Source organism: Camelina sativa, chromosome 14 (assembly GCF_030686135.1).
Source record: "Camelina sativa cultivar CO46 ecotype springtype chromosome 14, ASM3068613v1".
Taxonomy (NCBI): Eukaryota; Viridiplantae; Streptophyta; class Magnoliopsida; order Brassicales; family Brassicaceae; genus Camelina; species Camelina sativa.
In genome coordinates, this window is record NC_141893.1 from 9177320 (window position 1) to 9190935 (window position 13616).

Genomic DNA, 13616 nt, shown 5'->3' on the forward strand with positions numbered 1-13616 from the left:
ATTTTTATTCATTTATCTCTTCTTATCCAAGTAATTCTATCTGTCTTCTTCTATACAAAACGACCCAAATCAGATACACAAAGAGACACTATTTCCACTTTCACCATCTTCTATCAAAAACAAAATTCGCAATTTTATTGTTATATACTTTATATCTATCTGTCCATTTTACATTATGTACGATTTTTTTTCTTCTATTTCTTTCATTTTTTTCCTTATTAACATAATTACAATTTACTATATAATGTACATGCGTCCTTAAATTTAATATAGTTGAGTCTTATATATATATTTTTTAACTCTATTTTTAGACATGTTTTTTTTCCTAAGCCAAGGACTTACATTTATTTTATTCTAAATGGAATGGTAAAAAGAAGTCTTATATGGATTTCTCATTTATGTGACCACAAAATATTTGTTACTATTTTATGTCCCATTGTCAACTCTTTTATGGATCGTGTTAAAATTGTCCCCACTTCCTTAGTTGTTTTGAGATCGACTGCATTAATTGCTTCTTCTTTCTTTTCTTTACATGTTTTTATTTTATCTTATTTCTTCAAGGCATTTTACGATCGAATAGTTCATAGAACCAAGTAGATAAATAAACAAAAATAATGCAAAAACTATACTACTATATAGTATAAATTAGCAAATATATCCTTGTGTTTTCAAATAATTGATGCATTCACGTATTAATTATTAAAATATTAATACTAGTACTAATTATTGCATTATATTCAGAGTAGTTGAGTTCTGAGCACTGAACAAGTGAGTGTTTACGAGTGTACTAGTATGAAATATTATTAATACTAGTAATTATTACAAAATGTCATTAATAGAGGAAATATTATTAAATGATAATTCTATTAATTAATTATTAGAATAATAATAAAACTTGGGATACTCTCTCTCAGTCTGAAGTCCCGGGAAAAATGTCGGTATCACTTTCCTGATGTTCTCGCTCATTTACCCGGAAAGTTACGAGAGAAAAGAAAAAACAAAATTTTATTTGTTTCGGCAAAGTTTTGGAGTCACACTAACATAATAACAAGCATATAAACGACAAAGCCAAAAAAAAACCAACCAAAAAGACTGGAGCTTTTTCGAGATATGCTCTTTGAGTTGAGAGTTTGAGATGTCTCAAAGGAAGATACTTTTGATGGGATGTCTTAGTTTTTATTATCCCTAAGTACTTGTTAGTAATATTCTCTGATGAGTCTCTACAAACAGACAAGAAAGAAAATGATGGGTCTTTGTTCTCCTTCACCTTCCTCTCCTTCTTCTCACGACTGTTCTTCATCTTCTCCAAGGTAAAACCACGATTAATTTACACTTTCTCTGTCTCTTTCTTCTGCAACTTGTAAAATGGGTTTTTGTCTCACAGGAACTCGGAGAAGAAGCAGAAGGTGATTGTTGTTGCATCATCACCTTCAAGATTCTCTACCTACACTAAACAGGTACTATTATTTCTGAGCTTTTAAAAAACCAAAACTTTTTTTTTGGGGGTTTCTAAAAAGTCACAATTTTCATGGCAGAATTTATCAATTGAGAAGAGATTACTAAGTTATCAGGATTCTAATTGCAACGTTATGCCAAAGGTTTGAACTTTAATAGCTTTGAATGTTCACTTCAGAGATTGTTTTTGGCAAATGTGTAGCTCTTAATGTTTATGTTTGTTTCTGTAGTCTTCAGAGGATTTGAGAAAGGAGATTGCTTCACTCGAGTTTGAAATTTTGCGTACAGAACAGTATCTGCTCTCTCTTTATAGGACAGCTTTTGATGAGCAAGTTTCTTCTTTCTCTCCTCACACAGAAACAAGCTTAGTTTCTAATCAGTTTTATCCCAAATCCGAGCAATCAGACGTTACTAGTGTGTTCAGCTACCAGTATCAAGCTTCTCCAGCTTCTGAACGTTCCTCTTCGTGTCCTCCTCGGAGTTTCCAAGCCAGCTTAAAAGCTTTGTCTGCAAGGGTAATTAGTTTCACCATTTTGCATTTTCCTTTGGCTTTGTTTAACCAACCTTGTGATTAATCTGACAAGGCTTAATGATGTTTTTTTGAACATTGTGCAGGAGAAGACTAGATATGTTTCTGGTAATCACACTACTCTTGGAGATCTTCTAGGTTCTTCTCATATAGTGGATAACGTGGTGAACCCGAGTAGGCTCTCTGAAGATATCTTAAGATGCATATGTTCTGTGTATTGTACACTCTCCTGCAAAGCTAGAACCAGTTCTTGTCTTCAGGCTTTTGCTTCTTCACCCTCATCTGTCTCTTCCAAAACCACTTTTGATAGCTGGAACTTGCGTCAGGAGGAACGCAGAGAAGCAAATGTGCCACGGAGTGTTGTAATAGAGTCTCTAGAACTTCACCTGGATGATGGTAGTTTCAATCACGCTGCTCTCATGCTCCAAAACTTCAGGTATATACATACTTAAGCAACAACGACAATTTGCTTCTGTCCTGTGACAGTTTTTACAATGACTTGGGGTTGACCTGAATTGTTACTCAAATGGTTTGTTTAGATCACTAATTCAAAAGCTTGAGAAGGTTGATCCGAGTAGAATGAAACGCGAAGAGAAGCTCGCGTTTTGGATAAACATTCACAATGCCCTCACAATGCATGTAAGCAAACAATAACTAGTCTCTTATTGGTTCTGTCTCCTCTATAAAAGCTTCAATTATATCTTAACTCTCTCTCTGTTGCAGGCCTATTTAGCCTACGGAACTCACAACCGTGCCAAAAACACCTCGGTTTTAAAGGTTTGGTCTTTACATCTCTTAAGACTGATTGATTTATATGTCTTTGCTGTTACTTAAGCTACCTTATATAAGTCTCAGGCAGCTTATGATGTTGGAGGCTATCGCGTAAACCCTTACATTATCCAAAGCTCAATCTTAGGCATCCGTCCGCATTTCTCACCACCTGTACGCAACATACTACTACTCCCTCTGTTTTATTTTTGTTTTGCTTCACTTTCACTACATTTCACAACTTGTAACTGACATAATAGTAAACAGTTGTTGCAGACATTGTTTTCGCCATCAAGAAAGTCGAAAACTTGTAATGTCAAACAAATCTACGCCTTGGAATATCCCGAGTCATTGGCTCATTTCGCCATTTCTTCAGGAGCTTCTACAGATCCTCCGGTAGAAAAAAAAGCCTCACCAAGTGTGTACTAATAAAAGTTTGGAATTTATTGTTTGGATTCTAATCCTGTACAGTTAATTGTTCTTTCAGGTTCGAGTATACACCGCTGACTGCGTTTTCCGGGATCTAAGAAAAGCCAAAGAAGAGTTCATAAGAAACAACGTTCGTATACACAATGAGACAAAGATACTATTTCCCAAGATCGTTCATTACTATGCTAAAGATATGTCATTGGATGCATCTTCCCTCATGGAAACAACGGTAAAGTGTTTACCAGACTCGACGAAGAGAATAGCTCAGAAGCTGTTGAATAAGAAGAGCAAAAACATTGAATATTCACCGGAAAACTCAAGTTTCCGTTATGTAATCATTGAGGAACCAACAAGAAAGACATGATGAATCTACTATATAATGTAAAGCATACAAAAACGTCATGTAGTTTGTATTTTAACAAACGAGAGATAGACTACACGCCGTTTTTGTTAATTGATAAAAGTATAGCCACATTAAAAAAATTCGAAGGCCCAGAAACGAAGTAAAAGTGAGAAAAGAAAATGAATGGTGAGTGATGATGGTGAAAGTGAAAGGCCTAATTTGGTTTGGAGTTGGAGAAGGAGCTGTATCGGCCATTGTTGTTGTTATTATTGGGCTTAGAGAGGAAACATATAATAAAGCTATGATGCAGAGCTCGACGGTCTTCTTCTCTGGTGTTGTTCCTCTGTGTGTCAGATCGGTGTTAACTCCAGCGAATCCAGCTACCGATCGAGCTTCGATGGCGAGTTCCTCTGGTCCTAAGTGGGCTCAGAAAACCATCACGCTTCCACCTCAACGCCGTGGATGTCATCTTATCACTCCTAAGGTTTCGTTCTTTGTGTTTGTTTTTTGCTCTGTTTGTATCAATTGATGAACTCTGTTTTCAAAGCTTGTGAGGTTTTGGGCTTTTTGGTGTTTGAAACAGATATTGAAGGAAATAGGGCAAGACTTGTCAGGTTTCAATTGTGGTCTTGCTCATGTCTTCTGTGAGTTTTTTTTTTTTAATTCTCTTTGTAATATTATCATTCAGTTTCTGCTCTCTGTTTGTTTTTTTGGATTCTTGATTGAGTAATTGTGTGTTGTTGTTTGTTTGGTTTACAGTACAACACACAAGTGCTTCTCTGACAATCAATGAGAATTATGATCCAGATGTTCAGGCTGATACTGAGACTTTCTTGAACAGTATTGTTCCTGAGGTATTAGTTGTTAACATGTCTTTATTTACTTCATCATTATGTTTGCACACTTTGTTTGTTTTTAACTGATCACCGTTTTTTTTGGGGGGTTAAAACTCAGGGGAATTCAGCACCTTGGAGGCATACCATGGAAGGTTAGTTTAAGTTACCAATATTTATTGTTTTCATCAACCTGAAGCTAATTTGTGAATCAAAGATGTTCCCTTTATCCATAACTTTCATACTGTTTCTTTTACCATCAAATCTTGTGTATTGAGAATTGAATTCTGTAAATGTAATTGCAGGTTTAGATGACATGCCAGCTCATATCAAATCATCAATGTTTGGATGTCAACTCACGTGAGTCAGACAATCTTATTATAACCCTAGTGACTAGTGTGTTGCATAATACAGTATATTTCTTAGCTCTTGGATGCCCACTTAATAAGTGTTTATGGCTCTGCAGAATCCCAATAACAAAAGGCAAACTTAACATCGGAACTTGGCAGGTAATAAATTTCTCCATCTGACTATAACATTACTACATTCACATGTTTTCATATTTCTTCATTTATGGTGCTGACTTCTTTGGATGGAGTAGTAATAAAATCTTCAGTACTACAATGCTTAGCAGTTCAAATTTATATAACTTTAGATCTCATTTGCATCTACTTTGTCTTATATAAAGCTATTGTGTTGGAAATGTTGTGGTTTCAGGGAATATGGCTATGTGAACACCGTGATGCTCCAACCGCACGCAGAGTTGTGGTCACTCTCAATGGGATTTAGAGATGTCTCTTCATGTTAAATGGCTTGTGTAACCTCGTGGTTTATAGCTTTTACGGTCTTCTAATAAAATTTGACTTTTTATATGAGACAATGCTGTGATTTCGTGTTTATTGCATCAGAAAAACTCTTATTTACAGCAAATCAAATAGGAGGAAAGGTAAGTGTAGAGAAAGAAACTGAACACATGATTACCGCAAAAAAAAAATGTAAAAAAAACATTTGTCAAAGATGGTATGCAAAGAAGTTGGAACAATCATATATTTCTGTAGAAAAAAGAATGTGCTCTCAGAGGAGAGCTCATCAGATAAAGGCTATAATGGTTCTTTGAGACAAAGAACACAAATAGAAGGGCAAAAGAAAAAAGTAAACAAAAAAGGTTACATGTTGACGAAATGAGAAACCAAAAAAAAGATCCAAAAAAACTTCTGTCCTGAAGAGCTTTATTTACGCTTTATTATTTCCTAGCTCCATGTCTTTCAAATCCATATGTTCTATTCCTTCTTTGATAAGTTTAATCTCATCTTCTGTCATACTGTGTTTCCCATGAGGTGTTACTTTCGTCTTTCTCTGTTTCTCCAACTCTACCGCCCAACTGTATATAACCATTCCCACTACGGCTAAGACCATACCTGCTATGTTCTTGAATGTCATCTCTGAGTCAAAGATAAGCCATCCTAATGTTAAGACACAGACTGTTTTCATGTGACCAAGAACTTGGAATGAGGTAGCAGAGAATCTTCCGATGCAGAGATATTGGCTTATGTTGCAGAAAACCGCCAATGCGCAGGAGAGAAGAATGCATAACTGTATGTGTTTGATATGATGGTTATCAATTGTTAGATAAAGAGTTTGTAAACGGGATTAGGAGATTTTTTGGATACTTACAATGGCACCATAAGTCATCTTGTAAGTAGTAATGAACCTGCCACTCAAGAAATAGTCAACAAATGGACCAAAGATGAGGAGTGAAATGGCTTGGATTGGAGCTGTCTTGCTCAGCAACTCAAAAGATCCAATTGCGTATTTCTTCTGCAGTGAACCTATGGACTGTTTCCAGAGAAGAAATTAATCATCAAGAAATAACTTATCAAAGTAAGACTCTCCATAAGGAGTTTTTAAGAACTAAGACATCTGATCTCCCAGATTAATGAAGCTATAAATACCTAACAGTACCGATGTTTGACAGACAACTTACGAAAAATACTCAAGGCTACATGACAAGTTATCTAATGACACACTTAACGTATAGATCCAGAATGATTCAATGAATGAAAAAACAGAGTCACTACCAGATTGCCACTTATTTGAGAAAAGATTGAGACTTTTATAGAATCAGATTGCAGAAATGCAGAGATGAAGCAACAAAGTAAGGGACGAACACTGAATATTATAAAAATTACCAAGGAGAGTAATGTAAAAGCTTACGATCTGCTGGAGAGAAGTGGAGAAAACGGCAGTGCAAGCACAAATGAAACCTTTGGCATTAACCTTGACATCAGTGACTGTACAAATCCCAACTCCTACAACCACAACCATGACAGATGCCTTGACTTCTCTCGAGTAATGCTTGCTATGTAGAACCCATTCCATCACGCAAACAACTGGAATCATACTCAATTTCGAAATCTATATGAAATGTGGACAATCAGAAGAACGATCTCTATTAAAAGCTAAATTGTAAATACAAAAGAGTGGGGGAGGCTTCACTAATCCACCTGGTAGAAACCAACAGAGTTCAACATGAGACTAAAATTCATAGCAGCGATAGAGATATTAGCAACGAGAGAGAACCAAAGAAGCTCCCAAAGAGGAACATGCTTAGACGCAGATAAGCCAGTCGCGTTTGACACCATACCAACGAGAGCAGTGAGAGCAAAATGAAATCCCGTGAGAGTCGTCGCTGCAAAAAAAATCACAAATCCATTGATAAATTGTGATCAAGAGATCTACGCATTGTATTAAAAACGAAAACGAGCATGCAGATCAACGAAATGTAAAACAGGGAGAGAGATCAGGGAATCAAACCGAAGCTGAAGCCGAAACCAGACGATGACATTAGCTGTTTATTCGCCATGATGATCCCAACGGAGCTCGTAACGTTCATTGCCCATGCTCCGACGTCCGATACAGCCGATGGCTTCCTCTCGTTCTCTGCCTTCTCCATCTCCTAAATTCCGATTCAAAAACTGTAAATAATTGCGAAGAAATATGAAATCAGAAACCGATTGGTTCTAACCCTAGAATCAGATCCGGACGAGAGTGTGTGGAGAGAAAAATACGAATCACGTACGTTCTCGGCTTCTTCGTGGAAGCCGCAAAGAAACAAACACAGAAACGCGTATCTCTATCGTCTTCCTTATTTTGTCCACTGGCCTCTTCTTCTTCGTCTTCGTCTTCTTCTTCTTCACTCGTGGTGTGTGGGGGGTGATGTCTGGGCTATATTACAAGTAAGCTTATTATTCCGCCATTGAAATGATGCTTTCCTTGAGGATGGCCTGTGAATGTGATTATTAATTTATATAATCTCATTAAAAGAATAAATTCTTGTTAATATAGTAATAATTAAATTAAAACTTGACGCTTGCCGTTTACCGTATTTGACCTTATGTTAACGTTTTTGGTACGCACATGATTAATCACCACAATGCATTTTATTTAAGGGTACTCTTGTCATTTCCTCGTTTTCTTCACATACCGTAACGTCTCTCATATGCCTTTAATTTCCAACCAACACAAAAAAAAAATCTAACGTTTAGGACTCAACTTATACATCGTTTAATTGTGTGAATTTAATAGACTATTATTGAATTTACGATTAAATTCGATTACAAATGTTTCCCAAAACAATACTAGATCTTGTGTCTGATAACATGAATATGTAACTGATTTTTTTTAGTTACATTTCAACTGTCATCATATAGGAGGAAAACTATAAGAGTTTCTCAAAAAAAAAAAAGAAATAAGAAGCGAGTTGTAAAAGACAGCTAATTTACATGTATGTCTCTTTCTACGAGGCTCTTCTTATAGTAATGAGAATAAGAATCACAACACATGATCTCCAAAACATCATCTATATTCATATATAAATCAAAATAAAAACAACATTATACATTGTCTAAGATGAGAATTCATGTGCCTTTTTTTTTCCAAAGATCCAATAATTTCTTCTTCTAACAAACATAAAATAAAATTACATAATGGTTACCACCGCCTGCAAATATATCAAATATGCATAAAAGACTTGTAGTATTAATATATAGTACAAAAGCGGAAAATAGTCTTTTCGCAATGTCTTATCTGAATCAAATCCTTTTGGCAGCTTTAAGAGTGTCTCTGTGCTCCTGGAGGTGGTGCAGGCCTTGGGAAGTAGTGGTTGAATTGCTCTTCTCCAAGTTTCGGTGTTTCCACATAAGGGCTCTGCGGTTCCTACATACATTGCATTTTATGATTCCTTTAGTGGCGATTACAAATTTACAATGGTGTCCGTAAGAAGAAGAGACTATTGAGAGAATCAGTGTGTTCCGGCTAAAATGACAATATCTAACACAATCAATCTTATCTCATGATCTCTCACAAGTGTCATGAACAACTCACAAACCAAATTTCCTAATCAATCTACCCAATAGAATTTCTTAATACTCTACCACATATAACCATGGAGCTGACTCTCACGATGTGTAAAACAAGGCCTTCAAACATGCTTAATGAAAGTGGATATATTAAGATTACACGAGGATATGTTCCTCTGGATTTGTTTAAGTACAAGTAAGACGCAAATAGTGTAAGTGGTAAATGGAATGGCTAAAGAGGAAGGAGATGCACCTGAGGTCCAACTGTAGAGCGAGATGCTTCATCGGATTTTGGTGATGTGGATGCATTCTCATGGTCTTGACCATTTCCGTTTAGTTTGTGAAGTTCTGCTCTTACTAAAGGATCACTCTCACTGGCTATCTTGTTCTTCTACATGACCGCAAAATCAAAAGCATCAGTCCTTACTTCTTATTTCTCCAAGTACATTTAAATATTATTTTGAAAAGATTTGTGCTATATTCATTCTAATAAGAAAATAAAAAAAGATTTACCTGGAAGATCTTCCCTAGAGTTTTTAACCCCTTGGCCCTTCCACGAAGCTCTTCTCTCTTGGCAATGGGATCTTGAAGTACCTAAGACAAAAATAATCATGAAATGGTTACAACAAAGAAACTGAACCAAGATGCTACATCAGCCACATAGTGAACATGTATGGCTAGACTACCATACCAGCTCACAAACACGGGAGATAGTGTTTTCGATATCAGCAACATTGAGCTTCCACAGAGAATCAATCATCACTTTCTTATGGGTTTTCATATACTCTTCCAGTTCCTTCTCGGTATAATTGCCTTCAGCACTTAGCTGCCTTTTCATTTCCTCTTGCAGCTGGAATAAAGCGTATGCACCTAAGAAGACAGAAAAAGAACAGTGACTAAATGTTACTCCCTAAGAGAGGAGACCAAGTTCTACGATGCTAGGAAAGTATACTTGGGGTTTCTTTTACAGTAGTTGAATTATATGTAACACATACTACAACCTCTAGTACATGATAGAAATATGATGTTGTTCCTAAGTCACTAACCTGTTGCAGCTGTTACTTGGGATTTGATGAAGTGGCCTTTCGTCCTAAACCATTCAGCAACGAATGGTACACCAAGATAAATAGCTTTTTTCCCAAGCTCTTTTGCTGCTTGTCTTACATATATATATCCGATTGTGTTCAACATTTCCACCCCGTATGCTGTTATAGAAAGATACAGAAGAAGATAAGTTTACCTTTTGACCACAGATATGACATTGATTGAAAGAGAAAGCATAAATTATGTAAGGGGATCAATATGCTACAGAACATCTTACCTGCATTTGAGAGTCTTGTTACTTCAGTTTCAGCATTGCTAACAAATTCATCTTTGTTCGTCATATATAGGTTGAGGCGGTCCTTAAGAATCTGAGCAAGTTTGTCTTCTCTTTCTTTCTGAACAGCCTGAAACCAAATACAATCAAACTTGCTTAGGAAATTATGAACAAAGGGAGAATCTGGCTATTTTGTACTTTATGTTCAAGTGACATGCCGAGCACAATTCTTTTATCTGTTCCGACAATCTAAACAACTGTCTTTTAAGAATAGATGTTTATTCATGTCAATAGAGCGTGAGCAGAGTTGAGAAAATTTAGAATACGTTTTCTCATGTTTAATGCTTGAAGTATAGAATGTCAGGAAGGAACGGTGATCAAAGAATTTTCTAAAGCAGGATAGATCAATAAATAATGATAAGTTTACCCTCATTTTTTCGATAATCTTCTTAGTATCAATCTGATCCCCTTCAGTGACGATATCAAGTGAAGCCATTGATGCCATAGCAAGCTGCCCAATGTATTCTTCAAAAAGTTCACTCCCAAAAAGCATAGCAAATATTGCCGCGGGATCAATGATCTCACTGCAAGAATGAAAACCACAAGTAAGAGAAGTAAGGAGAGTACAATTTTTTAAGCAACAGGATGAAGATCAATGTCACCCAAACTCCACAAGGTGCAAGCAAACGAATCACCCATTGAACTATGACAAGAGAGAAGAAGAAAAGACACTTACGTTGAAATCCCTGACTTCCCACATGTGTCATAGGCCTGACGTTGCCCTGGATCACTTAGTACTTGGTAGGCCTCTCCTAACACCTGAATAAGAACTTTAACGTTTTGAAAATGCTCATCCAAAAAGATTTTGCCAAAGAAATAAAATAGATCAAGAAAGACAAAAAGGATACTGAAAGAATTGGCATACTAAACTGATCTCTTGATAATAAATAGTTTTTCCTAAGATATCAATTCAAGACCACAATGTTTAAGCTCTTTTCTCTTTACACATATATTACAACAAAATCAAAGAAGTTGCCTGGAAATTATGAGCGGCCTGAGGATCATTAGGGTTTTTATCTGGATGAACTTGGCGTGCCTGTAGAAGAAGACAAAAACAAGCCAGAGTAATAGCTTAGTTCCATTACAAAGGAACTCCAGAGACACTAACTGAGCTCTCTTAATAATAAATCGATACCGGAAGACTGATCAAATCTAGTGGGTAACCCCAAATCGAAATCAGCTAAGAAATTAAAAAAACTTTCAAATAAAATTGAAAACCTTGATGTAATAAGCTTTCTTAATCTGGGCCTCCGTAGCGGTGGGGCTAACGCCGAGTACATCGTAAAACTCCGTCTCCTTCACCATTATTAAAAATCAATCCGGGATCACGATAACGATCTATTGACTCTTCTTCGTACGTCCCCCGATTCAGAACTTGTGTCTGAGAGAGAGATCACAAACCAAACGAGAAAAGGAAAAAAAAATCAAAATCAAAATCTTTTTGTCTAAGTGAGGAGGAGAGGACACGAAAACACTCCACGCGCGGGTTACGTTGACGAGTACGCGCCAGCCTTTTCAACTCAACCGCTCCTTTTTTTTTTTTTTTTTTTTAATATCACCTCTTCTAGTATTAATTTGAGGTTTCTTTCTTTATTTGACTATAATATATATATATATATATATATATATCCGTACATTTATTTATATTCGCCACGCGTTTTTTCGTCAGCATATTCCTCTTTTTTTTCTTTTGAATTGTTCAGTCTGATTTTTTTTTTTTTTTTTTTTGGCTTGTCTCTATTTTGTGTTCAGTCTAATATATTTATTATCTTAAAGATTAAGCTTACGAGAGGAAAGTTTTATTTCTTCAGATTATTAAAATTAAGATTAAGGAAAGCTTTTTAATTTGTATTTTTTAATTACCTTAAAAATTAAGGATAGCTTATATATATATATATAATATATATATCACATTAATATTTTTGAGTTTATTAGTTTTGGCTCAACCTCTTGATATTTCTCTATGGTGTTTACATGTCCTGCGTTTGGTCAAAATGTATGGCATAGGGGTGGGCTGTATTTTTTGCTTGTCAACACTTTCCAGCATCTTTCAACCTAATGCAATGTTTGGTTGATTTTAAGTACTCCAAAATCGAACTTGCATTCACAAACTAATATCTTTAGATTGTGGTTGGTGTTGTAGTTAGATAAAATATAAAATAAAGAGGTATTAAACTTTGATTCTTATGAAATGAATTGAATTTCACATGTGTGTTGAATTTTCAGATGAAGTGAACTAGTTTATATTGACTTATAGAGATTCGGAATTTGGAGCGTTTAGGAGTTCTCCTACTGTGTGTGTATATTGGTTCCTTTGTGAGATTGATCTTGTGAACTTGATCAAGAGGACTACTATTGATTTTGATTTGGCTGCTAAGGAACCCACAATGCATTATTGATGAATGAATTCTTGTAAGGAACTCCTTTGTAAATTGTTCATTGAGTTGGAGATCACATATTTGGTCCATTAATGTTGTGGTTCACCGATTCCAATGCTTTTTTATTTCCCCGTCCAAAAGATATGGTGCTACTTCTCTCTCATTGTTTCGGTTTGAAGAGATGGTCTTTCTCCCCATGTTTACCCAACAAACCAATAGCCTCCATCACATTCGATCTTCTCTAGCTTTGACCATTGACCACGTCCTTGACTTCCTAAATATGTAGACTTTTCAAAACATTTTCTCCTAAAACAATTCAAACCAACATAAGAATCTAAAAGTTATACCTTACATTTTATCGTTTCTCTCTAAACAATCAGAGACATGAAGAAGGGTACGAGTGTTTCTCTTCTACGATTGTTATTAACTTTATTTATTTGCTATAGTATAAACATGGGATTTATCACCTATGTGTATATTATCATTTGACTATTTGGTGTAAGCACGATATAGTATGATCCTAAAGCTTTGTTGTAAAATGAAATCCAACTAATTATTCCTAAATTTCTTTAGAATTTTAAATGTGTTAACATTCAAAATTTATAGTTTTAGAATTTGTTGGTTTAAAAATTATTTTTGAAATCGACATTTTTTCTTCTTCAAATTTTACAAATAAACCCTATTTAGTATCGTAAACTATTATTTTGTAGAGTCCAAAACTCCAAATTAGCAAAGATTGTTTAAAGTTTAAATTATTATGAAGTCTCCATCAAAAGGAACGGCCAAAATTTTTTGGGGGTGTGGCCGAAGCTCGCGTTTTGTCATGTAGTAGTTGTCGTTTTAGCATGAAAAATCTAAAAACATATACGACGAGACGTGTACACATAAGGCTGTGTGGTTCGTGTAGTTCTATACAAAAAGGAAAAGGTTCACCTTGCTCGTGCCATTTGTTTTCTCCGTTTAGTAGCTATACATATTCTTCGAATACTGCAAACAAAAAAACTGAAAAGTTTGTTATACGTTATATAAGTATCAAACACAACATACAAACAAAATCATGCAAAGACAAATTCCTTAAGCTTAATTTTGTTTATTTCGAAGCAGAATGTTTGGTCTTGTCAACTTTTTTGTTGGAACTTATTGAT

At 35.4% G+C, this 13616-nt stretch overlaps 3 protein-coding genes and 1 pseudogene across 5 annotated transcripts; 2 read left to right on the plus strand and 2 right to left on the minus strand.

Annotated features, from left to right (window-relative positions):
• The first annotated feature begins 913 nt into the window (after positions 1–913).
• On the plus strand, positions 914–3561 carry LOC104740801 (uncharacterized; annotated as a pseudogene). The gene is made up of 10 exons (XR_015579364.1): positions 914–1310; positions 1385–1457; positions 1536–1598; positions 1686–1970; positions 2071–2420; positions 2524–2623; positions 2708–2761; positions 2840–2926; positions 3020–3148; positions 3240–3561. The product of XR_015579364.1 is annotated as an uncharacterized LOC104740801 (transcript).
• A 127-nt stretch (positions 3562–3688) lies between these two features.
• On the plus strand, positions 3689–5287 carry LOC104740802 (uncharacterized). Its single transcript, XM_010461504.3, has 7 exons — positions 3689–4008; positions 4108–4168; positions 4284–4378; positions 4479–4512; positions 4663–4717; positions 4824–4866; positions 5075–5287. The coding sequence occupies exons 1-7, from the start codon at positions 3718–3720 to the stop codon at positions 5144–5146; spliced, it is 651 nt and encodes a 216-aa protein (XP_010459806.1). The 5' UTR covers positions 3689–3717; the 3' UTR covers positions 5147–5287.
• Positions 5288–5380: 93 nt separating this feature from the next.
• Positions 5381–7715, minus strand: LOC104740804 (UDP-rhamnose/UDP-galactose transporter 2). Of its 2 annotated transcripts, none has more exons than XM_010461506.3 (6): positions 7437–7715; positions 7172–7313; positions 6862–7046; positions 6572–6772; positions 6032–6193; positions 5381–5950 (listed from the first exon to the last, which is right to left on the minus strand). In XM_010461506.3, the coding sequence occupies exons 2-6, from the start codon at positions 7308–7310 to the stop codon at positions 5591–5593; spliced, it is 1047 nt and encodes a 348-aa protein (XP_010459808.1). In that variant the 5' UTR covers positions 7311–7313; positions 7437–7715; the 3' UTR covers positions 5381–5590. The 2 variants fall into 2 exon arrangements, with proteins under 2 accessions (XP_010459808.1, XP_010459809.1); XM_010461507.3 differs by having other exon boundaries at positions 7172–7332; positions 7437–7673.
• A 488-nt stretch (positions 7716–8203) lies between these two features.
• Positions 8204–11702, minus strand: LOC104740805 (chaperone protein dnaJ 10). Its single transcript, XM_010461509.3, has 10 exons — positions 11312–11702; positions 11070–11129; positions 10770–10852; positions 10461–10617; positions 10037–10163; positions 9762–9920; positions 9407–9585; positions 9229–9309; positions 8969–9106; positions 8204–8572 (listed from the first exon to the last, which is right to left on the minus strand). Exons 1-10 carry the CDS (start codon positions 11396–11398, stop codon positions 8468–8470), a joined length of 1176 nt encoding a protein of 391 aa, XP_010459811.1. The 5' UTR covers positions 11399–11702; the 3' UTR covers positions 8204–8467.
• Between the last annotated feature and the right edge of the window lie 1914 nt (positions 11703–13616).

What these genes read in the sequence shown, in the direction of transcription:
- LOC104740802 (XM_010461504.3), top strand. Translation starts at nt 3,718, where the DNA reads ATGATGGTGAAAGTGAAAGGCCTAATTTGGTTTGGAGTTGGAGAAGGA. An exon ending in TGAACAGTATTGTTCCTGAG is followed by an intron (nt 4,379 to 4,478) that starts GTATTAGTTGTT and finishes GTTAAAACTCAG; the next exon opens with GGGAATTCAGCACCTTGGAG. An exon ending in TTAACATCGGAACTTGGCAG is followed by an intron (nt 4,867 to 5,074) that starts GTAATAAATTTC and finishes TTGTGGTTTCAG; the next exon opens with GGAATATGGCTATGTGAACA.
- LOC104740804 (XM_010461506.3), bottom strand. Translation starts at nt 7,310, where the DNA reads ATGGAGAAGGCAGAGAACGAGAGGAAGCCATCGGCTGTATCGGACGTC. An exon ending in TGGTTTCGGCTTCAGCTTCG is followed by an intron (nt 7,047 to 7,171) that starts GTTTGATTCCCT and finishes TTTTTTTTGCAG; the next exon opens with CGACGACTCTCACGGGATTT. An exon ending in ACTCTGTTGGTTTCTACCAG is followed by an intron (nt 6,773 to 6,861) that starts GTGGATTAGTGA and finishes CATTTCATATAG; the next exon opens with ATTTCGAAATTGAGTATGAT.
- LOC104740805 (XM_010461509.3), bottom strand. Translation starts at nt 11,398, where the DNA reads ATGGTGAAGGAGACGGAGTTTTACGATGTACTCGGCGTTAGCCCCACC. An exon ending in AACAAGACTCTCAAATGCAG is followed by an intron (nt 9,921 to 10,036) that starts GTAAGATGTTCT and finishes TTTCTATAACAG; the next exon opens with CATACGGGGTGGAAATGTTG. An exon ending in CCAAGTAACAGCTGCAACAG is followed by an intron (nt 9,586 to 9,761) that starts GTTAGTGACTTA and finishes CTGTCTTCTTAG; the next exon opens with GTGCATACGCTTTATTCCAG.